The sequence below is a fragment of the Palaemon carinicauda genome, chromosome 10, assembly GCF_036898095.1.
Source record: "Palaemon carinicauda isolate YSFRI2023 chromosome 10, ASM3689809v2, whole genome shotgun sequence".
Taxonomy (NCBI): domain Eukaryota; kingdom Metazoa; phylum Arthropoda; class Malacostraca; order Decapoda; family Palaemonidae; genus Palaemon; species Palaemon carinicauda.
This window is the reverse complement of record NC_090734.1, coordinates 132,816,325-132,843,451: the sequence shown is the minus strand read 5'-3', so window position 1 is coordinate 132,843,451 and position 27,127 is coordinate 132,816,325. Positions and strand designations below refer to the sequence as shown.

The window sequence follows — 27,127 nt, the reverse complement described above, 5'->3', positions numbered from 1 at the left end:
ACCAGGTTGCAAAACGTTTTGAGAATCAAGATTTATTGCAAGAGTTCGGCTAATTAGACTTTTGGCAAATGGTATGATGTTTAAAACTTTGAAAATTACTCTAGATCTAAAGATTAAGAAAATATTAACATCATTTATTTTCAACCAGGTTGCAAAACTTTTTGAGAATCAAGAAGATTTGTTGCAAGAGTTTGGCCAGTTCCTTCCAGATGCTACAAATAACTCTGCAGCGCAGGCTGCTGTCTCTGATTTCATGGATCAGTACCGAACTCATCATGGGGTAAGTAACGCCATGCGGAACTATGAATGGTTTCATTGCTTATCGTTACTGGCGCTTAGTTTTATTAGAAATATAAATAAAACCACATGTATTCAAAGTTGGCTCACTTAAAGAATTTATTTTGTGGTGAAATGGGAGCAAGGGACAATGTATGTACTGTAAATTCTTAATTTTCACTTATGTTAAGGTGTTCTAATTGATGTTATTTAATTGGAATTTGATTTTTTTATGCTCCCAGTGGATCTTGTATTTTTAATGTACCATTTATTTTTCATTGTTTTACTTTGTTCTCTTATCCTTGAACTTCACAACTTAAACTCTTGAAACAGTTCTTTAAAAGAAGAAATTACTCTTGCCTAGTTGAACAACTTGATACAGAGTTGCTATCCTTATAGACTGGTATACAATGTAGTTACTTTATTGAGCCGACTTTTTCAGGGTAATAAAAGCGTTACAAATGACCACACGACGATTAAGAAGTCCAACAAGAGTAGCGTCACGATTGGGTCAGGCAATAACTTGGTTAGCAACACGGGGAGCACGCCCAACAAGACTTCCCCGATGTTCGGCCACCAACTCAAGCGACCGCACTCTGGCCCCACCCAAAGTCACACTCACACCCATGCACATTCCCAGCCACCAGTGAAGAAGCCAAAACTAGGTTACCTGAAAGACATGAGTGCCGCAGAAGCGGGCAAATATGCAACACTAGCCGAATATGCATTCTTCGATCAGGTCAGTAAAATAATCACTGTATTGAACTATTTTGAAAAAGGGTCAGATTTGTTCATTGATTCATCACCAGCCCATTATAACCTTATTAATTCTAATTGTCAGGCCTTCTCTATCATTAGGCTCCATTGTACACCGTATTCAAGAAGTTTTATTCCAGCTGTAACTAACTGATAGAATGAGCTTCCTAATTGGGTAGTTGAATCAGTGGAACTTCTAAAGTTCAAACTTACAGCAAATGTTTTTATGTTGAACAGGCTGACATGAGTTTCTTTTTATAGTTTATATATGATAGATCTGTTTTAATGTTGTTACTGCTCTTGAAATATTTTATTTTAAATGTTCATTACTTCTGTTATAGTTTATTTCCTTTCCTCACTGGGCTATTTGTCCCTGTTAGAACCTTGGGGCCTATAGCGTCCTGCTTCTCCAGCTAGGGTTGTAACTCGGCTAGTAGTAGTAATGATGGTGATAACGAATTACCGTATATTTTTTCAGGTGCGAAAGGCCCTTCGTCACGAGGAGCCCTACCATAACTTCCTTCGTGTCATCACTATGTATAACGAAGAGATCATAACAAGATCAGAATTGGTGCAGCTAGTCCACCCTTTCCTTGCCAAATTTCCAGATCTTCTCAAGTGGTTTAAGGTGAGGCAAATTTTTTGTATTAAGTTTTACTTATAGAGAAGGTCCACCAACTTGCAAACATTCGGATACAAATACAAATCCAACTGAAAATAACTTAAGATATAAAGGAATACTGTAATAAAACTATATAATTTAATTCAAGAAGAAAACACTTGTGATAACCTGATATCTATTTTGTATGAAACCCATCTATATGTTGACTTGTAGCTGGAAATTATACGTATGGGATTCATGTTAGGCCTACCCTAGGCCAAAATTTTACAAAATTCTGCCTACAAACAATTTCTTGGAACCTATTAAGTTTGTATGTTGAGGACTGTCTGTATTTTGAAGTTCGGTAATCTGCCGTAATTTAAGTTATGTAATAAATAACAGTACTCTCACGTGTCCTGTTGTACATTCAAGGTATATTTCTTTACTGATGTTGAAAAAAAGAAAATTAATTTCATTTAAAAATATGAATGAATTTATTTTATGGTGGCTATGATTGTTTGAGGGCTTTATTGGCTAAAATTTTAAACTTGAATTGTAGATTTGTGGATATTAGAGGAATTGCTAGGTAAAAGAAAACACTGAAAGCATGAGGATTAGGAAAGAAGTAAGAAAACTATAATTACATTCATAAAAGAACAGCACCCATAAAGTTTCGCTTAAACACATGATTAAAGCTGTCGGAGAAGTCTTGAATGGAAGATTACTTTAACTTCAGACCAATTGGTTCATTGTGGTTTGATACTAGACTTTCCCAACTTACGTTGCTCTCTTATCTTTTACATTGAGTAAACTTGGGGGTGAATGCCCTGTAAGTGGATACATTGATAGACTACACATGGATATAGTAGGTGTATATGAATGTGTACAGTTATTCTCCAATTATAAAGGGTGGAGTGACAAAGTGTAAATGTTCTTACTACTGCATCTGTAACTTATCTAAAATGAAAAATGCCCTCCTTAAAAGTACATTATTTAATAGAGAGATTTTCAAAAGTAAATACAGATGTCTTATAAAAACTAATAGAAATTTACACGGACCCTCTTAATCATATGCCGCTATATGGGAATATTTCTTTGAAGATTCCTGCTACAATATTTGTGTTTTTTGTCATCTGTAAGAGATAGTAGAGCATTGAAAAATGTGATCAGTAGTTCCTAGATTGACTTCTGATGTTAAATTTTGTTTCCAGGACTTTGTGGGTTACCGAGAAGGAGCAGCTGGCAACTCGGATATCATACCGTCTACCGTAGCAAAGCAAGAAAGAATAAGTGGAGACTTGGCTATGGAAATAGGTAAGTTTCAGAAGTTTTCTCATTAAAAAGAATGTTTGAGAATTGGGGCATTAAAGACTTGCCCTGTGAACTTAATTTTCTATTGGGTCACACCTTCGAAATGTGTAGGATAAAGCGTGGTTGATCCGGCATTGCCCTCAGGGCACGTATCCTTCCGCCTAGGCCTACCATTACAGAAAACGGGAGTAGGGTAAACTACACAAAACTCTGGTCATTTGAGAGGAGGTTCCAGGTAACTCCTATGAAAGTAGTTCTCGGTAAGTATGTTAGGAAAAATACAAATTACTAATAATTTGTGATATTTCATTGTTTATGCTTTTATCTTTTTTTTTAATTGCTTGAAATCATTTTTGGTTTGACAATCTGCAGAAAGGTCTTGAAGGAAAGAAATTTATATGTTATCACCTTAAGAGCTCATGAATATTTTTTTTTCTTTTCAAATATCGGATATGGTGTACAAAAGTTCGCTTGTTCAATCCTCAGTAACAGCAACTAGCACAGTTTTATCAGACGCCTTTTTATTATGAAAAATATTACTACAGTACTGGCAAGTGTTTGAAAAGTGTCAGAGAATTTCATGCAACTAAAGTAATTGGACGTTTCCCGAATTTAGTTTCTTGTATTATTGAGGTATCTTTGAAAAAACTTATAAATTTCTTATTTTAATTTCATTGGATTTTATTTTCCAATATTGTTGCACATTTGCATCAGTAACATGTATTTTTTCCTGCAGATTATACAACTTGCAAGAGATTGGGAGCTTCATACTGTGCTCTTCCAAAGACCTACCCCCAACCAAAATGCTCAGGGAGAACAAGTCTCTGCAGAGAAGTGTTGAACGACACTTGGGTTTCGTTCCCGTCTTGGTCGGAAGACTCCACGTTTGTAACCTCGCGAAAAACACAATACGAAGAGTATATTTATCGGTGTGAAGACGAAAGATTTGAGGTAAATCAAATTATGGAATATTTTTTTTTTAATTACAATTGGATACAGGTATAAACTATGTAAACTTTAAAAAGACAAGAGAAGGAGAAATGAGATAGAATAGTGTGCCCGAGTGTACCCTCAAACAATAGAGCATATTGCATATATTCATTTTTTTTTTAAATAATTTTTTTTATTAATGAATTACATTGATTTGGTATTGTAGCATGTTCAAATTTTTCATCAAATTAATATATTTTCCTTTTTTCTCTGTGTTAAACCAGCTTGATGTTGTGATAGAGACAAATTTAACAACAATGAGAGTGTTGGAAGGTGTGCACAAAAAACTCCAACGAATGAGTCCAGAAGAAGCTGCCAGATTTCGTTTGGATGATAGCTTAGGAGGAAATTCCCCGACAATACACCAGCGAGCCATTCGAAGAATATATGGAGATAAGGCTCCAGACATTCTTGATGGCTTGAAAAAGAACCCTGTTGTAGCAGTGCCTTTGGTTTTGAGAAGATTGAAAGCTAAGGTATGTTTGTTAGTTCGTAATTTTGTGACGATTACCATTTTGAGATTAGAATGCACACACTCCCTTTCACTAGAGTAATATTGTCTGTGCGAGTTACAAATGTCACCTCAGCTGGTGAAAGTGTTTATTAACCCTTTTACCCCCAAAGGACATACTGGTAAGTTTCACAAAAGCCATCCCTTTACCCCCATGGACGTACCGGTACGTCCTTGCAAAAAAATGCTATAGAAATTTTTTTTTTCATATTTTTGATAATTTTTTGAAAAAATTCAGATATTTTCCAAGAGAATGAGACCAACCTGACCTCTCTGACAAAAATTAAGGCTATTAGAGCAATTTAAAGAAAATATACTGCAAAATGTGCTGGGGAAAAATAACCCCCTGGGTGTTAAGGGTTGGAAATTTCCAAAGAGCCTGGGGGTAAAAGGGTTAACAATAATCGTAATAATGTTTTAATGCTGTGCTCTACATTATCAAATTATCATAGTACAGTAATTTCTGGTGGCCATGAGAAATGCACTAGCTTGACTAACACTTTTTCCTGTCCATATTAATTTTTTTTTAGTCTGCATGGTACTTTCGCTTTACTCGTCATGTGGCTTTGCTTTTTATCTTATAAAGGAAATATTTAAGAAAGTCTTAGGTCCAGGAACACCTTCCTTCTGTATAATATGTGCAAGTGACAGAATAACTTTTGAGTGTGATTGGACATGGTATTGTTGATAGTGTTCTTTACTATTTTGAGTATTTGCATTCAGTTGATATGAACACTTAATACGAACAGAAGAACTTGAAAGATTCCTCAACACATAATACAGTGATGCCTCAGGATACGAAAGTAATCCGTTCAGGATACGGTTTCGTATCCTGAGTCGCGTTTTACATGTAAATAGCCTAATCCGTTCCAAGCCTTACAAAAAGTCACCTTTTCTTTCATAAACACACTAAACTGTAGTAATAAATATGCAATGCAGCCATTTCTATCATTCAATAATTAACCCAACCATTAAAAACAGCCTAATCCATTCCAGAAACCACCTTGAGATTATTCAATAATGTAGTTATAGCCTAGTTATCCCCTCCAAGCCCTAAGAAAACGGTCTCTTTACTACTGTATAAAAGTTATGGTACTGTATGTAAAGCATTTGGAACAGTGAAGGTGTATTGTTACCTGTACACCTAAATTAAGGGTTGATACCCTGAAAAAAAAGGTACTGTACTCTCGGCGACGAGTTGGGGTCTCGTAAGCTTTTCGTATACTGGGGCATAAAAATCTTTGTATCGCTTTTCGTATCCTGAATTTTTCGTAAGCAGAAACTTTCGTATCCAGAGGTATCACTGTATATACTCCAAATGTCGTCGTCCTTGCTATGAAGGTTTACAGTTTAGTTTATATCAAACATGTCTAAGATTGCTTAGATTGCAGAAATATTTATGCTAGTCGGTTACTTAAAGGATAACACTTGGGACTTCAGCAATCTTTTGAAAAAATAGAAACGCTCATGATCTACAATGATGACCAAGTAATAAAAATACAGGATTAAAGCAGAAATAAGCAACCTAATTATAGTGATTTTAGAATTGAGGTTTTTATACCAGATTTTTATATATTTAAAATCTGAAAAGCTATCGCTAAAATATTGACTAAAACATAGGAACACTTACAGTTTTTTGTAATGAGTTCTAAAATCTGACAGTAAAGGACTCAAAGTGAGATTGGATTTATTGAGTGCAAGGGACAAACTTCTCAGTATAGTAGTACTGATGTTATTAGGTGTTTTGTGTTATTTGAATCAAATGCAGTTCTGTCTGAAAGTGAATTTGTTCTTAGTCGTATAGAAACATTTAGTGCAGGAACAGCCATTGAATCATTAGCAGGGCAGTTGATTAACCACAGGTGGTGCAAGGGAGAATTCCTGTCACAGAAATCACTTTCGTCCTTGGCTATGTCAGACACAGACGTCCCACCGCACAACTCTCTTAACTCTTGAAGATATTTTTATACATTCGCGTCGACTGTAAGCTGAAGTGCACTCAAGGTTCAAACATCTAGCAAAATAAATTAAGTTCCTGCGAGGATGCAACTTCTGATATTCTATGCATTGTGCATCTTTGTGAAGAGTAGACTCCTTAGGGGTAGACACCTTGGATTACTGTTCTAGCTCATCCGATCATAAAGACTATACTGTTAAACTCGAGTGTTACTCGTCTTGCTTCGTGGTATGTAGTTGCTCTTCCTCGGAAGGGAGTTACCTGTTTTGTATTGAGCTTTTCTCTGGCTTCCAAATACCTAGCCGGGCCGACCACGCTATTTCACCGGAAGAATGGTCACAGTACTGCTCTTGCTCTTTGGTGCCAGGGACTGTTACCCTTATATGAAACAAGGCCATTTATAGTCAGTTCATGATTTCTGTATGATTATACATTCCCAGAACCTTTTGTATTCTATGTTGAAGAAACAAGCCTAAAGCTGGTAGACGAGCACAAAAGCTCTAGCCGTGAGAAGATACTGTCAACCTATTGAGGGTCAGTCACATAAGCACCTTTTGAGCACAGAGATGGACCCCTTTTCTACACATCTCGGGAGGGTAATATTGAGGAAGTGTTGGAAGAGCATGCCATTTATTAGTACATACTCCTTCATCCACCGTGCAGTATTCCTTGAGGGCTCTGGTCTTTAAAGGAAAGCTTTCAATCCAAGTTTTTGTCCCTCTCAGACTCAATCTAGGAGGGTTGTTGGAGGGACATTTTTGTGTCCCTTGCTGTCATTAAGAGTAAGGGCATGCCTTGCCTTGCCTAATATCTCCCTGTTCCATACATACTTTCCAGGTGAACATGCTTCTTGTAGAATTACCCAGGATTTTTTGCACTGTAAGTCTTGTATGTCATTCTCCAGACCTGTTAGGTCATCAACATTTGTCACATGAAGGACGAAGCACGATTTGGTACTCGACTTGACCGAACCAGTACTTGTCAGACCACTCTTAATTGTCACTTTTGCTACCTACTTAGCCTCCAGAAAGGAAGACTTCATGGAAGTGCCTACCTGTGTTTTATGCTATGCTTGGCCTACTTAGCATAACCTCATCAAAGTCTTTCCAGTATGAGACTGAGGTGCCTACTCTAGTGATTGAGTGGAGTCGGATCTCATGCCCAAGCAAAGGATGACTACGAGGGAATGCTTTTTGACTATTATTTGTTCGTTGTACTTATATCAGCAAGCTCATGTGGGGTAGGGCCTTAGGGGTCTGGTTGGGATGGTCCTTTTTCTCAGGATTCTAACACGTACCTACTTCTAACCTGAGGAGGGCATCATGGGGATCTTTCTTCTCCTCTACATTAGCAAGAGAGTAAGGGAGCGTAATGCTCATCATGATGTAAAACTTTTGAGGAAAGTAACTTTTATTGTTTTAACAGATTAACAAAGACCAATGCCAATATATCTCAAACTGCTTCAAGTAAAATCTTTATAAGCTTAGCCCTCTTTATAGTTCACCGATATATCTGGCTGTGTATTTGGAGCTGAAGGTGTATCTGAAATTGTCAAACCTTTGCCATTCTACCTTGTGGACATTGCCCACAGACTTCTTGACTTCTTTGTCTAGGTTCCTGATGTGACTGCTCTATAGTAGTATAGCACTCCTAGCTCCTTTCTTTCTTGTTCCTCTCTCAAAGGGATGCAGCACCCACTCCCTTTAGGCTGGAGAGTTACATGACCAGGTGCTTTTCTTGCAGACTTGTCTTGAAGCAATTCCTCCATCCTTTTGGCAAGAGTGGTGATGGGTGTGCATATTTCCAAACATTTCTCTTGATGTGCCAGGTTTGACACTGCTGACACCCAGTTCCCTGTTTAGGGATATAGGTTTTCCCGGTTTTAGTATTAACTTATTAAATAGTACTGACCGAGGCTGTAACAGATTCTACATCCGTATGTAGTCGCCTTTCTTGCTCGCGTACAGTACCATAAGAATGACATATCCAGGGAAGAAGTGAACCTTTCCCGTTTTGTTTCTCTCCCCTTTTTTTAAAGGAGGAAAGGTGTGTATACATTACGAGTAAATGACAAATTTTTAAGGTACGTTGTGTTTTTCTTAGCTAAATTCTTTAAATTAGATTTTCCCCCTCAATTTCACTCTCGGTACTAGGCCTTGGGAGAAAAGTGGCTATTTTGTTATAAGCAGGTGGGCATTGCTTCTCCCTTGCACTGCATTTAGTAATGTATTTTCTTAACGATTTAGTTGCCTTTCCACATCGCTATTTTAAAGGAACTCTGTTTGTACAACTAGGTAAAAAAAAGAAAATCATCATCATCATCTACGCCTATTGGCGCAAAGGGCCTCTGTTAGATTTCGCCAGTCGTCTTTATCTTGAGCTTTTAAATCAATACTTTCCATTCATCATCTTATACTTCATGCTTCATAGTTCTCAGCTATGTAGGCCTGGGCCTTCCAACTCTTCTAGTGCCTTGTGGAGCCCAGTTGAAAGTTTGATGAACTAATCTCAATCAGTTTATAGCTGCTGCTTTTCATTTTCATTTAATGGTCATAGAACCTCGTGAATAGTTGATAGTAAAGTTAATTGCTTTATTTTGTATATGTTTTAGTGTATTAAACATATTACAGTAAAGCTTTAGTAATTATGTTCATTTTATTCATGTTATCTAAATCTATAATTTCAGGATGAAGAATGGAGAGAAGCGCAGAAAGGCTTCAACAAGATCTGGAGAGAACAAAATGAAAAGTATTATTTAAAAAGCCTTGATCACCAAGGCATCACTTTCAAGCAAAACGATATCAAAACAATACGGTCGAAAAGTCTTCTAAATGACATAGAGACCCTTTTTGATGAGGTGAGTATCAATTTTTTTTTGTAAAGCTAAATTTACAATTTTGGAATATACAATAGCCAAATTTGTGGGTCTTCATAAATCCTACACACTCCAATCACAGTAAAGATGTTCAGTATTGTAAATATTTTATCATTTTGAAGATAAATTACATCCAGACACTTAAAAATTTTGAATTATTGATAGAACAAACGGTATATGAACGTAATATTACCGAGTCAGTTAACTAATACTGTACAGTATGTTTGATGTCACAAGAAAATCTATACTGCTTGGTTTAGACTTGACGATGTACAGTAAATTTTAAATTAGAATTTCAATATTGAGATAAATTCTGAAGTGTACATTGATTTTCTTTAAAAATATGACATCTAATTCATTCATAACTAATTTTGATTCAGTATTGTGCAGAATTAATCAGGAATTATTGTAGTAAAGCTGATAATAGTGTCTGTCGGTAATATAAGACATTTCCTCAGTTTTAAGAAAGTAACAATGTTTTACATAATTGGGAACTTTGTTTCATGAAACTGGTTAGAAATATTGTTTTTGTTTCTCTTCCTCTCTAGAAATTGGTTGAAATAACATTGTTGTAGTTTCCCTTCTCTCAAGAACCTGGTTAAGACTAATAACATTGTTTTTGTTTCCCTTCCTCTCTAGAAATTGGTTAAATTAATAAAATTGTTTTTGTTTCCCTTCCTCTCTAGAAACTGGTTAAGAATAATATCGTTTTTGTTTCCCTTCCTCTAGAAACTGGTTAAGAATAATATCGTTTTTGTTTCCCTTCCTCTCTAGAAACTGGTTAAGAATAATATCGTTTTTGTTTCCCTTCCTCTAGAAAGTGGTTAAGAATAATATCATCATTTTTTGTTTCCCTTCCTCTCTGTGCAGCGTCACGAGCAAGCCGAAGAAAGTGGGGAAGTATTGACGGGACCTCACATGGTACTCCATTATCCTGACAAGTCGATACTTGACGATGCAGCTAACTTGGTGATTCATCATGTGAAGAGACAAACTACTTACCACAAGGATGATAAGGCAAAAATCAAGCACTTAGTGAGGCATTTTGTTCCAGATCTTTTATTTCATCCAAGGCAAGAGATGTCGGATGATGAAAGAGATTTGGAAGGTATGTATCAAATTTATTTCATTATTTGGTTGATACATACATACATATACCAAAGCACCTCCCCCAATTTTGGGGGGAGTAGCTGACATCAAAGGTAAAATACTGTAGATTGGATAATATGCAATAGTTATTTGTTAGAAAACAAACCCATTACATATAGTGCCCATTTTGTTTGAGATGAAATGTTCTTAGAAAAACTCTGAGGTAGGAGGTTGGCCAGGGCACCAGTCACCCATTGAGATTCCATCACTTGAGTTATTGGGTCCTTGACTGGCCAGGTAGTACTGGTTACGGTTCATTTTGTGTTTGCCTACATATACACCGAATAGTCTGGCCTATTCTTACCACATTCTCTTCTGTCCTCATACACCTTACAACATTTACTGAGATTATCAAACAATTCTTCAATTTAATTGTTCACTGGCTAATTTCCTCTTGGTAAGGGTAGAAGAGACCTTAGCTATGGTAAGCAGCTCTTCTAGGAAAAGGACATAATATGAAATACTCAGTGATTCAAGACAGATTTTGCTGATAACTACATATGCTTGTAATATATTTCACAAATCCTGAATACTGGTGTGTAAAATTGTGGAATTAAGGGAAATGTTGAGATTCAGATCAACAGGCAGAGTTCAGTTTTGGGAGGCTTTAAGATTTTGTGTACTTCAGACACCTACACTGGTCACCTTAGCCCTTCCAACAAGCAGGTGTCAGATGTTTTCTCAAGATTCAGTATTTTATTTGAAGTTTGGTTTCTCATACCAAGTCGAGCCTATTGCTTGGTCGTATTGGTTACCCCCTTGAGCCAGTCTTAAGGTTTGTGCTTCATGATAACAGTTCACTGTTAAAATCAGCTCATCAGATAGTCATCTAGTTTCCATCTCGCATATCGTAAGTACATACTCTCCTCTCAGGGGAGGATTATCAGGTTTTGAGCATAATACCAGCTCTGGCAGTCATATTTCATTTCTTTTTATGTAAAAAAAAAAAGGGGGGTAATTCAGCTTAGGTCTTCCACAGGTGAGCTCCTATAACTTTTGTATGTACTGTTAATCTAAAGAGGGCTTTTATCTTAGCCTTACTCCAAAGATTTTTTTATCCTAGAACTTACCTGAAGAGGGTTTCTATCCTAGAATTGCCAAGGGAGGCCTTTTTCATAGAAAGTATTTTAAGCTTTTCTTAATTCTTCTGGCCTGAGACAATGAAACTCCCCTCTGCCTAGTTAGTGCTCACCATCTGTATCTTTGAAGTTTTAAGGTCTTCAATTCTTTATCCGCTGAACGCTTGAGAAATCGGCAACTAAAAATACCAGTTTTAAATCTTCATACCAGGCTGACGGAGATGCCAAATCGAACTTCATCTAGTTTTTGTGTAAGGAAGTTCAAAGGAGGTTTGACTTGTGTTCTTCAGGCTGTGTGATACTGTGGGACAAGTTTTTTTTTTTTTGACAGTGAAGCAAGCAAAAACTTTCTGGATATTTTAATGTTGTGCTCTCAAGACACCCTTACTCTGTTGTACAACCTCTTACCTTTTTATTAATGTAGAGACTTTAGTCTCTTGTGACAATCACATCTCCAATCTGCTATGGCCAGTGTGTTCATGAAAACTGGCCAAACCCCAGATAGGAATTGACATGTCCGAGGCCTTTGCCCTGCAGTGGACTGGAAACGGCAGTATTTATTGTTGTTGAATCCTCATTTATAATATTTATCAAGTACTTCCATCAGATTAATTGTTGGGACTGACAACTTCCTTATTCCCCATGCATTTCAAGATTCTTTATTGTAAGGTAATGGTTTTTTTTTTTTTGTGGCATAATTATATTTCTGAACGTAAATATTTTCTTAAATAGAATCCAATCACGTTTCCCTCCCTTCTCACCTACATTTATTATTAATTGCTAAGCTGCAACCCTAGTTGGAAAAGCACAATGCTATAAGCCCAGGGGCTCCAACAGGGAAAATAGCCCAGTGAGGAAAGGAAACAAGGAAAAAATAAATTTTTAAGAGCAACATTAAAATAAATATCTCCTATATAAACTATGAACACTTTAACAAAACAAGTGGATGAGAAATAAGATTGTGCCCAAGTTTGCAGGAGGTTATTTAATAAGAGCGAGTAGGCTTCATAAGAGACCTGCCCGGTCTCAGTGTGGTTGTGTCGTGTTACACCTCTTCCTTCCTCAAGGAAGGGTTGAGGGTGAGGATTGTTTGAAAAACAAAAGGGGCACTATAAGCCAGGGGTTAAGATTAATAGAATTATATTGATTGATGCTAATTACTTTTGTTTCCCATATTTAAGAACTGTTTAGATGATTGTGTTTAATTATTCAATGTATTACAGATGAGGAGGACAATAGAAGTGAAGAAAAATTTGAAACGAATCGTCGTGATGTAAAAGGTCGTGAATGTAAGCAAGCTCCTGTTAATCCGTGTCCAACTACTAATAATAAGAGAAAAACTAGAAGAGGGAATGATGTAGAGAAAGAAATTGATATTAAAAAGGAACTTCCCGAGAATTTCAACAACAACAACGTAGGCAACAAGGGAAGAACGCTTAATGGCGATGCCACGGAGGAAGAGAAAATAAGCATAAAAACAGAAGACGAAAAGGATATCAAACTCGAACCTGGCATTATTGGCAATGGAAATCTAGAGTCGGTAAGGATGTTGTGAAATGTTATCGTACCGAAGGTCCCTAACTTGGAAACTTAACCCTTTTACCCCCAAAGGACATACTGGTACGTTTCAAAAAAGCCATCCCTTTACCCCCATGGACGTACCGGTACGTCCTTGCAAAAAAAATGCTATAAAAATTTTATTTTTCATATTTTTGATAATTTTTTGAAAAAAATTCTGGCATTTTCCAAGAGAATGAGACCAACCTGACCTCTCTATGACAAAAATTAAGGCTGTTAGAGCAATTTGAAAAAAATATACTGCAAAATGTGCTGGGAAAAAAATACCCCCTGGGGGTTAAGGGTTGGAAATTTCCAAATAGCCTGGGGGTAAAAGGGTTAATAGGTTCTAAGAAGCTAATTGTAAGTTGAATTTTGTTAAATTTTGCCCTAGTTTAGGCCCAACCTGAATCTTATGGCTATGATTTTCACCTACTAAAGTAAAAAAAAAAATAGTTGGGTTGCGTATGAAACAGATATCAGGTTATTACAAATGTCATTTTATTTACTGTTGTAAATTATATAATGTTTTATTACACTATTTCTTTGTTTTTGTTATTTTCAATTGGATTTGGGTTTGTATCTGAATGTTTGAGAGTCGGGGACCTTCTGTAATTTAAAACTTTTCTTTAATACCATCTTTGATTAATTAATGTTCATAATTAATGATTATTTGTACTCCAAAGTTGTGTATGAATAGACAAGTATTTTGAAATTTCTACATCCTTCAGATCTTTTTCCAGTGGTCTTCCACCATCTTGGGTTAGAGTTTTTTTGATTGAGGGTACACTCGGGCACTCTATTCTATCTAATTTCTCTTCCTCTTGTTTCAAAGTTTCTATAGTTTATATAGGGAATATTTATTTTTAATTTTGTTCCTATTTTTAAAATATTTTACTATTCCTTTTTTCCTTTCCTCACTGGGCTATTTTCCTGTTAGGGCCCCTGGGCTTATAGCATCTTGCTTTTCCAACTAGGGTTGTAGCTTAGCAAATAATAATAATGATAATAATAATTTGAATTTGTTCATGTAATTGGATGTCCGTGACTTCATTTGATATAAATTTTAACCGTGTTGGAAGTGGTAGTTTCATTTTCTAACAGTAGTGGAGAGTTTAAAGATAATTTGCATAATACTGTAAACAAAATTCATATTATTTACTTTAACTGGCTTTTAAATGATTAGTGTGTCACTTATGCCAAGTCTAGACAGCCACATTCTTTGAGGTTTCATGATTTTGCTGCTTAGTTGGACATCTCAAACTCATTGTACAACGGTACAACCATTTACTATAGTAATACGATGAGGCTTATGATTTTCAGAAAATGCAATACCTTTTTTTTTTTTCCTCTCTCCCCCTTACAGTTGACTACATGTACATATTTTGGTCAGATTTAATTTTCGAAACGACCCTTAGCCAGCTTTAAAAGCGACAATCATCAGTCATGTTCTATGTTACTTTATATAACTCCCAACAATCTATTATAATGCCATATAATTATTTACTGTATTGTATTTAGTTTGAAGTACCTGAAGTTACGGCCTACAGTACTGTATTTCTATTTAAGAGCATAATTATTCTATGTTTCTGCATTTTCTGTTGCAGGATGATGAGTATAGATTATTTATGTGCAACAACAACTGGTACCTGTTCCTTCGACTACATCAGATCTTATGTTGTCGTTTAACAACGATGTATGAGCATGCAGTCAGAATAGCAGCTGAAGAGGCAAAAGATAAAAAGGATCGGAAAGAAGCCACGGCTGTTGCATTGAGACTTAAGCCTAAAAGTAAGTTGTGACTTGAAATTGTATCTAATTAGTAATTAGAATATTTTGAAAGCAATCGGTTGGCATAAGTGGTTAGGATAGAAAGATGTTGTTTGCCTTAGTTTGATTTTGCTCTAAAAATTTGTTAGGTTTGCTGCAACTGGTCTGACTTCCTGGGTTGAAAATTATCATTCACTTTGACCACATAGTGCATAATGAAAATATAACTGTTAGGATAAGTAATATGGAATTAGAGAATAAATCATCTGATGAAAAAGGAAGATAAAATAAACTAAACATTATGAAGTGGAACTTATGTGAATGTGCTAAACATAATGCTAAACACAAGAGGATTTACACCAAGTTGGACCTTTCAACTAATCCATTAATGAAGCTTTAATAAATCTGTATTGAAAGTCCCAAACATAGAAGAGAAGACCTGTTCAACTAGTTACTTGATGGATTACTTGTCTATGGACAAACATTTACAGCTTTAGCATTAACAATTTCAGTTTTTTTACGTTTTAGTAAAGTTCTGGTTGCACTTTAGCTTATAATAATAATGATACTACCAAGAGCTCTTCATGCATTTGGATCTCAATTCTTTCTGCCTAAATTGCTTTTTGTATTTAATTAAATAAAAAAAAGGATGAAAAAGTGTAGACTGTATGTACGTGAAGGATTAGGGAAGATTCATTTGTTAAATATTAAAACACTATTTTACTTATTTTTTTTTTTTTTTACAACAATCATGTAAGCTGGGTTGATTGGTTTAAACTAATGGTGGTTGAACTTATTTTTATCTTTATTATATAAGCCTGCAGTTTGATGGTCCCCTCTTGATCCAGTCCTTTAATACATAGAATACAGTGAAATTTACATTACTTACCTGTCATGATTAAAATACATTTAGACATACCTTTAGCATAAACAAATGCATTGCTCTGTTACATAGTTAAAAGTGTATCAAGGACTCCATCTGTGAGCCGAGGGGGTGTCATCGTGGAAATATAACTAAGGAAAAAGAAATAGAGAATTAGAGAATAGAAAATATAAGAATATCAAAATAGAATAAACTAAATAGTACTGTATACAGTATGAAGTGAGATGTGTGAACGTGTATTAACAAAACATTTGCTTTTAATGTATCAAGTAATCTCTACTTTTTTCCAATTGAGCTAACGATCTCCAGTTTTATTTGCTAATCCAATTATATATCTATTATATAAAAGTAAATTAAGAAGTGAAGTTCAATTATTATGATGTATTTCTTCACTCTTTACAGATGAATTGGCTGTTGAGGATTATTATCCCGCGTTGCTAGACATGATAAAAAATGTCTTGGACGGCAATCTTGAGCCAACAGCTTATGAAGACACGCTACGAGAAATGTTTGGGATACATGCCTTTACTGGTTTTACACTTGATAAGGTTAGTAGTCATATTTGCTCACAGTTCAAAATTACATGAAACTTACATAATTAATTGTGCTTCACAGGAATATCTCAAATTCTTATCGATATGGCTACTGTTACAGAATCAATTTTATAACATCAAGTAATAGTAATGAGTAATTTTGCCATATCCTTTTCAGTTCTCTCGTCTTATTGTTATCTGCAAAACTTTTTTTTATCTTAGTCTTCAAAAAAATTTCATTTACACTAAGGATTTTTAAGTGTACCGTGCAGTCGTAAATATTATTATAACAGAATTAAATAAACGTGTAAAACTTCTCCGTCAGGTTGTTACGGGTGCAGTTAGACAACTTCAACACTTAGTCTGTGATGATCCACCATTGCAGTGTACCACTTCTTACATAATGGAAGCGAAAAGAGGGGCTGCTGGCGGCCCTGTTGCATCAGCACACAGAAGACTCAATTTAGAGCAGTCTTATCAGAAAAAGCTGGAACGACAGTTACAGGATGAAAATTGCTTTAAAATATATACGGTTAGTTATTTTCATTCCTTTTTTGTTTATAGTCTACTTGGAATTTTAAGACAATATCTTTTCTTTTTTATATAAGGATGCTTTCTTAAATATGATTTTGTGTCCCTTATCAAAATTGTTTCTCATGTGGAAATTTTTTTGTTTACAGTACAAGAAAAATTGTAGAATGACCATCGAGTTAATAGACACAGAAATTGAAGAAGAAGAAAATCCAGGCGCTGGTATGGGCCATAGTACAACAGCTTCAAATCACCCAGCCATTCCACCTGCTGTTGCAGAAGTAGAAAGATGGAGTGAATATGTTGAGAAGTATGTCTCTTCTGTTGCTCCCCAGGTGAGTCATATTGCTAGAACACTATACTGCATCTTTTGTTTTCAGTACATTGTTGAGCTATTCAAGTTTTCTTTTTTGTTTGTACCTCTAATTTACTCTTATTTTCATGTTCCTTTGACATATCCTGCTTTTATCTTAAATTTGCACACAACTTAAAACTTTACTGGAGGTTTAAACTGACAGTAAACTCTGACATTGTGAAATTTTGCCTTGCTAAACACACACTAGATAGTATTAACCCTTTTACCCCCAAAGGACGTACTGGTACGTTTCACAAAACTCATCCCTTTACCCCCATGGACGTACCGATACGTCTTTGCAAAAAAATGCTATAAAAAAATTTTTTTTTTCATATTTTTAATAATTTTTTTGAGAAAATTCAGGCTTTTTCCAAGAGAATGAGACCAACCTGACCTCTCTATGACAAAAACTAAGGCTGTTAGAGCAATTTAAGAAATATATACTGCAAAATGTGCTGGGGAAAAAATAACCCCTTGGGGGTTAAGGGTTGGAAATTTCCAAAGAGCCTGGGGGTAAAAGGGTCAAGGGCTCTTGCAGTACCTAAACCCCATTACTGTTCTTATCTTTTCCCTTTAGTGTCTTCTTATTTAGTTAAGTTCTTCTACTTTGCCTTCTTCCACGTTTAGCTTTTCTTTTTTTTTTAAACTAAATCCACGGAGTGATGTGATTTGATGTTCTTGTTACAGACAGTACGTGATAACAATGAATTGTAATACTTGATAATTTTGTATTCAAAGTACAATAACGTAATTTCTAACAAACACGTGAGGTACAAACTTTTTTTGTGGAATCGCCAACCCTATGAAAAGCCTCGAAGGTAATGCGTTCTTGCATTAGAAGTTGGTGTATCTCATGTTCAGAAGACCTCTAACACTAATCTTGATTAATTTCTTAATTCCTTTGCTGGTCATCAGGAATGGTAGGAAATGGGGTAGTTGTTTCTGTGTTTTACATAAACATTAAGAAATTAGTCAATGAAACATGAAGAGAATCATCCAATGAAACGTCAAGAAACTTGGCCATTTACTGTGATTAGGTGTTTCATAATTTTGATCATGATTTGTTCTTAATGATTAGACATTAATTCAAATCTTAGAATTTTGTCCTTCATAAGTTGAAGTTATTTAATAACTGCCTTCTGATATTTATAAAGCATTTTGCTGAAGCTTCAAATACAAATTGAAGAGGAATCCAATGTGATGTAGGATGTTCTAAGTTATTCCATGTGTATTTAACCTAACTTAATGACAATGTTATTTAAGTTTTTAGAGTATATATATGAAAGATTTATATTGATGTTATTGTTCTTAAACTTCTTTTGTAGTTACTATTTCCTTATTTCGTTTCCTCACTGAACTGATTTCCCTGTTGGGGACCTTGGGCTTGTAGTGTCCTGCTTTTCCAATTAGGGTTGTAGCTTGACAAATAGTAATGAAAAATAAGAATACTGTACAAATGCACCTTCATAGCATGTGATATTTCTTGGAATCAGTGAAAATCCATTCTCTTTTAGCATAGTTTTTTTCTTTTTTTTTTCCTTAAGACCATATTGATACAGTACTATTAAATGCTAATACCTGAATATTTTCAAGTGACTGGGTACTATTACAGTTTTAAAATATATCAAGAATACTTGAAATTAGATCTTTGATGTCTGCAATATTTTGCACATGTTGCAAAAAACTAAAATAAAATTTTGAAACTGAAATGGCAACATTAATACAGTATGTAAGCTTTAGCATTTTATATTAACTATTGGAGAGAAACTGAAATTTTATTTACTGTGGATACTTTGCCAAATATGCTGAAATGTAATGTGTGTTTACTTCGGCCAGCTCAGTTTTGGACACAAGTTTTAATTTGTCAGGCGCCATTCGATCATACCTTGACATTCAAAACTGTTTTGGTAATATTCACATACCTGATCCATTCCTTTTTCAATTGAACTTAAATTTAATTAATTGAAGTATTTCAAGATTCTTGGAGAACTATCTGTCCTTAAGTGTTTTAAATATTGTTCTGTATGGCTCTTAAATTAAAAAAAAAAAAAAGATTGATCGTTTAGATTTCTTATTCTTAAAGGTCTAAAGTGTGAGTGCTACTGTATCACTCAAGTGATTCATTGTCTATGCTGTATAAGATTTTTCATAATTTTCACCATCCTATAAATTCTGATCGATCCCATACTATACCATCCCCTCATAGTACAGTATTCTTTTTTACATCTCTATTATATAATGCTTTTGTTTTATTGCTATTAATATTTTTGTGTAGTATTTATTAAGGGGTTATCGTAGGTTTTGGGTTGTGAAACGAGTTAAACGAATTACAGTGTATTCTTATAGGAATATTTTATCCAACATACGACTATTTTAACATAAGAAGCAGGTCCTGAAACTAATTAAATTTGTATGTAGAGGTTTCACTGTAATAGATATACAGTTGATTCTAACTGGCCTACTTCTTGTCAGGCCTAATACAACGTGGTATTCTAGAAGTTTTAATTCTGGATGTGACAAAATTGTGCACTGATCTTGTAGAGTGAATCGGTCATTTATCTGTTACTTATTCAACATTGTCATCTTCATTTTGTTTCTCTTAATTTTTTCCTTTCTTTGATTTATACTAAACTGTTTTCAATTTTTAGTCCCTTAAAGGTTTAGCATTCTGGTTTCTGAAATTTGATTGTAACTTAACTTATAATAGAAATAGAGAAAGTTAGGTTTGTAAAATAAAAATGTAAGTTGAAGCAGTGGACTTTTTTTTTTTTTTTTTGTTAAAGTAATACATGACTGTATTCGTAGTTGATAGCTTTTTATCCTTATTTTCAGAGCTAGGTTTTTATATAATTAATATAAATATGTCTATAAATTTGATAAAACCATGACTAAATATAAAGTAGAAATTAAAATTACCAGTTTCATGTTTAGTAGGAAATTAGGATCTACAACGGAAAGACAATAATACGCTCTTTCCACTGGTTAAGTTATTGTTATACAGTGGATAATGCTAGGTCAGACTATAGAGAGGGTCTTTCGTGCCAATTATTATACTTAATTTTGTTGAGAATTGGGAATAGTTGTAATTGATAAGGTAAAACAATTGTTCCTTAATGTGCAATAAGTCGTGTCTTTACTTAAGTTTGTTAGTGTTGTATATTTAGTTAGGAATTAAAAATATTAATAACAAGTACTTATCTTTTTTTTATTTTAGATGTCTCCTTCCATGCAAGCTCAGCTGTCACGAAAACCAGTTTTTCTACCTCGCAACCTTCGCTCTTGGAGAAAGTTAACAACGGCACGGCAAACTAATCAGGAGATGGACAAGTGAGTTTTACACTTAAAAAGGAATAATTATATATAAGGTTGTGGTGGCTGATGTGGTAACGTGCCAGACTGAGGTTAGTCTCTCGCTCAAACTTGTTAGTTTCTTTGGTCGTTGCAACCTCACCATCCTTGTGAGGTAAGGAGGGCGGTTTGGGGGAGCCTATAGGTCTACCTGCTGCATCATCAGCAGCCATTGACTGGCCCTCCTTGGTCCTAGCTTTTGGGGGAGAGGGTGCTTGGGCACTGGTCATATCTATATATGATCAGTCTCAGGGCATTTTTCTGTTCGATAGGGCAATGTCACTGTGCATTGCCTCTGCCATTCATGAGCGGCCTTTAAGCCTTTAATAGTTTGATAGTATAATCAATTTCCTAATAAGTATTAACATTAAATGATAATGTTTTTAGTATACAAATGGTTGCTCTGATGTGATATATTTCCTCCTTGGTATGTCAGTGATGTCCTACAGAAATTGGTTTTTTTTATGATTTAGCAAATATGCCAATGATTGAGGTAGGCTTCTGTATCTGGAGCCAGGCTCAATACCCTTTAGTTACTCGCTATGGCCTTTAAATCCTACCCTTTGTAACTGAAGTCCTCGCCCATTGTGAGTGTTGGAATTTGATCTTGAACTGTAAATACATCTGTACGTTTCATTTTACTGTAAATATGTTTTGATTTTTAGTACAAAATAGAGACTACGATAATTTATTTTAGGTGACTAATAATTACCCCTGGCAACAAAGTTGGAAGGGGATTTTGTTTGTGCGCATTTGTTTGTTTGTTTGTTTATGAACAGCTTCCTGGCCACAATTTTAATCATAGAGTAATGGAACTTACAGGGATTAACTGTTATATAGAAAGCTGTAAATTATTACATTTTTGAAGGTCAAGGTCACGGTCAAGGAAATGTCCAATTCACGTTGCCAACCATTAGTTTGGACATCGTTGTCACTGAAACTTCAGACTTGGTTCATATTTGAGTGTATGAAAACCCACACCATTTTATACATGTTACAGTCAAAGGTCAAGATCAAGGTGAAGAAATAAGCTGTTGCGGCAGAGGTCTGCGCTCTACTGAGTGCCCCTCTAGTTTACAGTATTATAAAATGGACTAGTCATTTTTTTTTTTACATACATATACATATACCAAGGCACTTCCCCCAATTTTGGGGGGTAGCTGACATCAACAAATGAAACAAAACAAAAAAGGGGACCTCTACTCACTACGTTCCTCCTAGCCTAACAAGGGACTCAACCGAGTTCAGCTGGTACTGCTAGGGTTCCACAGCCCACCCTCCCACCTTATCCACCACAGATGAAGCTTCATAATGCTGAATCCCCTACTGCTGCTACCTCCGCGGTCATCTAAGGCATCGGAGGAAGCAGCAGGGCCTACTGGAACTGCGTCACAATCGCTCGCCATTCATTCCTATTTCTAGCACGCTCTCTTGCCTCGCTCACATCTATCCTCCTATCACCCAGAGCTTCCTTCATTCCATCCATCCACCCAAACCTTGGCCTTCCTCTTGTATTTCTCCCATCAACTCTTGCATTCATCACCTTCTTTAGCAGATTTTTTACTTTTGAATATTAAGATTGATCAAACGCTGCCCCTGCATTGAGGAAATCGTGGAAGAAATACCATAGGATGGCTCCCAAGAAGTTATCTCTCTTGGATTTATAATGAATGTGGCCCCATTTTGGAAAACAATTTACTGCATCTAACTTCAAGATTTCTCCTCTGATCGTCATTGATAATGATAATTATTTGCAATCACTTGATTTGTAGCAAGAGATATTGTATATTTTCAAAACAACTCATTTGATTTATCATATAATAAAAGGGACTAAGGTTTAACTGGTTAATGGTACATAGTATGTGGGAACGGGGTATTGACCCGGGATTGTGTTCTTACGTTTTCAAAATTATTTTACCACCATTTTATTCATTTTAGTTTTATGAATATTTGAATTGTCTGGCAATAGGTCTTTCACTTATAATTTTTGGATGCATGAAATTAGGTGAATATGGTTTTAACAGTTAGCCTGGGCTATTATTATTATAATTATTATTATTATTATTATTATTATTATTATTATTATTATTATTATTATTATTACTTGCTAAACTACAACCCTAGTTAGAGAAGCAGGATGTTATAAGCCCAGGGGTTTCAACCGGGAAAATAGACCAGTGAAGAAGGAAACAAATGAAAATAAAATATTTTAAGAAAAGTAACAACATTAAAATGAATATTTCCTATAAAAACTTAACAAAACAAGAGGAAGAGAATAAGATAGAATAGTGTGCTCGAGTGTATTATGAATCAAAAGCAACCTTTCATTTATTGAAATATTTCTGTCCCTCCCACAGGCGCAGTTGTACAGAAGATATCAAACCCCCGGTGTGTCCAGAAATGGAGATTCTTGATAATACACAGTGCAAATTCAACTTGTCTTCGTTTAAGATGGTGTTCGTTGTTAATAGCGATTCTTATATGTACAAGAAGCAAGCTCTTAAGAGAGCAAAGCAAGTAAGTAAATGAGTTACTGAAATACTTTTTGATGAGAATTTTTTCCTATAGGTTAATTACTTGACCATTTTTGTCTTAATTCTATAAAAATTATATTTCTATAATCGGCACCCTCTTAGCAGGTGGCTTTCTAGAAAGTTCACCCTCTTAGCTGTTGGCTTTCTAGAAAGTTCACCCTCTTAGCTGTTGGCTTTCTAGAAAGTTCACCCTCTTAGCAGTTGGCTTTCTAGAAAGTTCACCCTCTTAGCAGTTGACTTCTTAGAAAGTTAACCCTCTTAGCAGTTGGCTTTCTAGAAAGTTCACCCTCTTAGCATTTGGCTTTCTAGAAAGTTAATAGATTTATTCTTCATGAGATTATTCATGCACAGATAATTGTTTTTCCCCTAGCCACGATTTCCATTTTCCCCTGCGATATATTTTTAAAGTTTATTTATTAGATTATTAGAAAGTACAGTGAAATAACATTTTAAGTCCTCAGGCAGTATTTGATTAGCATACAGTAATGAAAAAAGAATTTCCATTTAAAATTTTTTGGAAATACCTACGTAAAAAGACTATTTTGGTGGCTTTGTTCCATAATCTTTTGTCAGCTAACAAAACTGACAACTAAATGGAAAACTCCATTTTCCTTAATACTCAATTTTTATTTTCTTTGACAGAGTCACGAGCATGTAAGTAAACGCATGCACATGGGTCTTACATCGTGGCACAGTGATTGGTGCTCAAAACACGTTTCAGAGGCAGGTCAGAACTTTGCGACAGACTGGTTTTTGGGTCATACGGAAGGGTTGCGGCCCAATAAAACGAGAATCGTGCGAGTGGACAACCCCTCCCGCCCGCCCTTTGCACCCTATAATAAGTACAAGTGTGAACTCGATGAAAGTGGGGGCGGCTCCTAACGTGTGGTGTTGAATCTCTCCTTGGCCCTATGAAGAGTGTGACTCGCACAGGGATGAGGCAGAGAAAAAAAAAGTGCAAGTGTTTTAGGAGGGGACATTGGGATGATCCTTTAAGTGTCTCCTCCAGCTGTGAGAGCTGTGACTTAAATGAAAACTTAGTGAAAGTGGAGTGGATGTCACCTCTAAGTACAAGTTTGTAGCAGGGCTGGTGGTGTGGTCTTAAGCATGACAGCAATTAACGGCTAGAACTTCAAAACTCGGATGGAGTGTGGAAGGGGACAACACGGATGATACACAATCCGTTTCTCTGGTGGAGCGGAAAAGATTTTCTCATTTGACAAAGTCATTTTTGAACAGTTTTGTCTTGTGAACTTTTTGAATTAGATTAAACAAGTGATAGTGAGCAGCAGCAACCAAACTGATCCAAATGAATCATTGATGTGCCTCAAGTAAGTACAATGTAGTATTAAATGCAGACTGCAGCATTAACGCGTATACCGGTGACCAGCGTTGCCCCACCGTAAGACATAAACCACCACTCGCCACCATCTGTGAAGCTGCATGTTGTCCACAGCACAAAGTTGCTACAAGATTTTGCAACAAGGCTGATCCATTGTTTTGTTGCTGGGACCTAGATCATGGACTCTTCAGTTGAGCCAGTTGTACAATTGAATGATAATTATATTTATAGGATGTACAGATGATCTGATTTACATTTTGTTAATAAAAATAATTCCTTTGTAAGACGGGATTGAGGGGAGATGAGGATGAGGGCTGTGGCGGGAGGGTGGGAGGGGGGGAACAAGTGTTTTCAAGCCAAATCTTTTTCTAGACAAAGGGCGAATATCCCGACTATCCTTATTTATTATGGAATGTGTAAATAATAGTGTATATGTAATCAGGGATATGAATTATAAGTTAAGACACTTGATATATCGGAAGGTATTCAAGGTGTAAAGAGATATTTACTGTATACATGTGTAAAAATAATAGTTATTTAAGTGTTCCAAAGCCTTCAACTCGTATTCAAATGTGCACACAAATATAAATGCACACAAAACACATGCAACACAATTTGTTGAAGTTTCTATTCTCCCCAGTATGTAATGTAAATAGAAAGGAAAAATAGAAAAATCACAAATCTAAAGAAGTTTGAATTTTTTGGCCATAAATCTTTATTTTATGCTATCCAGAACCCTCATCTCTCCTCCCAGATTCTGGACGTCTCAAAAAAGAAAAAAAATATACTGCCGCGGCCTAGATGACACTATGTAGCTTTAAGAAGTCACTTTGGCATGGGTGTGCGCATAACTGCCAGGAAAAAAATCAATAATAACTTTGAAGTGTGGGGCATTACACACCAGCAAAACATTTGGCCTCCATGGCATTAACGCTCGCTGTCAATGGATGGGCCTGAGTCGGGCTATCTTTGAGGTTGTGAAATTATACAGTTGTAGGCAGCTGAGATGGAGACATGGAAGCCTGCGTTATCATACCATCAAGATACATATATATGCACTTCATAGATTTCAAACTTATTTAAGTGTTGTGATTTTCTTTTTTAAATATTTTGTTTCATCTGTCAATTTCACAACTATTTTCTCATATTGTATGAGTTGATTCATTAATAGTAGGCCAATTTGTAACACCAGAAGATTGTTCTTATTACAGCAATAGTAACTCGATTGTATCGTTAGGTTTGCTCGAAATACGATTGCATCATCGAAAGCTCTCTCTTTGGCACCCAGGTGGGAATCGTTTTCATTTTAGTCATCCCTCTTCCAGTGATCTCAAACGTTTGTTTATGCCGTGTTAGCCCCGTTGTGCGATTTCTTGGCAGGATTTGAAATGATTTCATTGTTTATTAGGCCACAAGTTGAGACTACTATTTAAAATCTTTTCATTCAGTCAAACGGCATCAGCAATAGCACTTCGTGAAGTCAAAATAGACCAGGCATGGTTTTAAAGCTGCATTTTTTATTCGAGAGAGAACTCAAATTCGCAATTTGTTGCATTTGTAAAATTCCTTTTAATGTTCTGTGTAGAGAATTCATAGTTTCAGTTAAAATTTCAAATAAAATTATGAAATTGTTAGAGATAAAAAAAAATCCTTTTTAACATTTTTTTTACTTTTATTTGTAATTTTAACTGAAACTATGCATTCTCTAAACTATGAATTCTCTACATTATGTATTTAGTAGGAATTGCTTATGTACAAAATCTGCTTTCTCTAAAAAAATCCTAGTTTTCATAAATACACTTTTATTTATTCATTGAGAGGAAGTATTAGATTAAAAAACTATGGAACTAAAATAGTACACAATAAGGTCTGTTTAAGTTGGAATTTTTTTATTTATATACAGGTATATAGAGTCTATGTAACAAGAACTTTTAAATGGTGACTATTGTATCATCTTTCAACCAAAGCATTTTTTAGTAGCTAATGAAATGTGATTTGCATTATGAAGGAAGGATACCGAAATGAATTTGCCCGAAGTCGTGTGTTTATAACCGCATTGCAGTGATGATAATTGGTAGCTTTTACGTCAAATGATATTACAAACCTTGCATTCGAATTGTGTGAAGATAAGATTTCTTACTTTTGATCCCGTTAAATTATTTTTCAGGGTACATGAAGTTTGTCACTCTTATTGCCTATGGACGGCGTTGAGAGATGATTTGATTCATAGCTACTCTAATCACATTTATAATCTCTCTCTCTCTCTCTCTCTCTCTCTCTCTCTCTCTCTCTCTCTCTCTCTCAGAGGATGCATGAAAACTTTAAATCAATCTCTCTCTCTCTCTCTCTCTCTCTCTCTCTCTCTCTCTCTCTCTCTCTCTCTCTCTCTCAGGATGTCTGAAAACTAAATCAATCTCTCTCTCTCTCTCTCTCTCTCTCTCTCTCTCTCTCTCTCTCTCTCTCTCTCTCTCTCTCTCTCTCAAGATGCCTGAAAACTTTAAATCAATCTCTCTCTCTCTCTCTCTCTCTCTCTCTCTCTCTCTCTCTCTCTCTCTCTCTCTCTCAGGATGCCTGAAAACTTTAAATCAATACTCTCTCTCTCTCTCTCTCTCTCTCTCTCTCTCTCTCTCTCTCTCTCTCTCTCTCTCTCTCTCCATCACAGTTAAGAAACAAGATAGGTCACAACAGGGTATAATGCTATTCAAGATAACTATTCTTTGTTAGTACCTACACTTGGTTAGATGGTGCCACACAATTAAAGTATTTACT

General features: G+C 35.5%; 1 protein-coding gene across 6 annotated transcripts in view; it reads left to right on the top strand.

Annotated features, from left to right (window-relative positions):
* Sin3A (SIN3 transcription regulator family member A) overlaps positions 1-26,745 on the top strand; it is an 84,729-nt gene extending 57,984 nt beyond the window's left edge. For all 6 annotated transcript variants that reach the window (XM_068381926.1, XM_068381928.1, XM_068381925.1 and 3 more), the window contains 16 exons: positions 149-280; positions 719-1,015; positions 1,511-1,660; positions 2,845-2,947; positions 3,681-3,895; positions 4,159-4,410; positions 9,089-9,259; positions 10,148-10,385; positions 12,729-13,045; positions 14,670-14,853; positions 16,118-16,263; positions 16,574-16,780; positions 16,929-17,114; positions 20,349-20,461; positions 22,840-22,999; positions 23,659-26,745. In XM_068381926.1, the coding sequence (XP_068238027.1) occupies positions 149-280; positions 719-1,015; positions 1,511-1,660; positions 2,845-2,947; positions 3,681-3,895; positions 4,159-4,410; positions 9,089-9,259; positions 10,148-10,385; positions 12,729-13,045; positions 14,670-14,853; positions 16,118-16,263; positions 16,574-16,780; positions 16,929-17,114; positions 20,349-20,461; positions 22,840-22,999; positions 23,659-23,898 (3,111 nt within the window). In that variant the 3' untranslated portion in view covers positions 23,899-26,745. The remainder of the gene's footprint in view (positions 1-148; positions 281-718; positions 1,016-1,510; positions 1,661-2,844; positions 2,948-3,680; positions 3,896-4,158; positions 4,411-9,088; positions 9,260-10,147; positions 10,386-12,728; positions 13,046-14,669; positions 14,854-16,117; positions 16,264-16,573; positions 16,781-16,928; positions 17,115-20,348; positions 20,462-22,839; positions 23,000-23,658) is intronic.
* Positions 26,746-27,127: the final 382 nt, after the last annotated feature.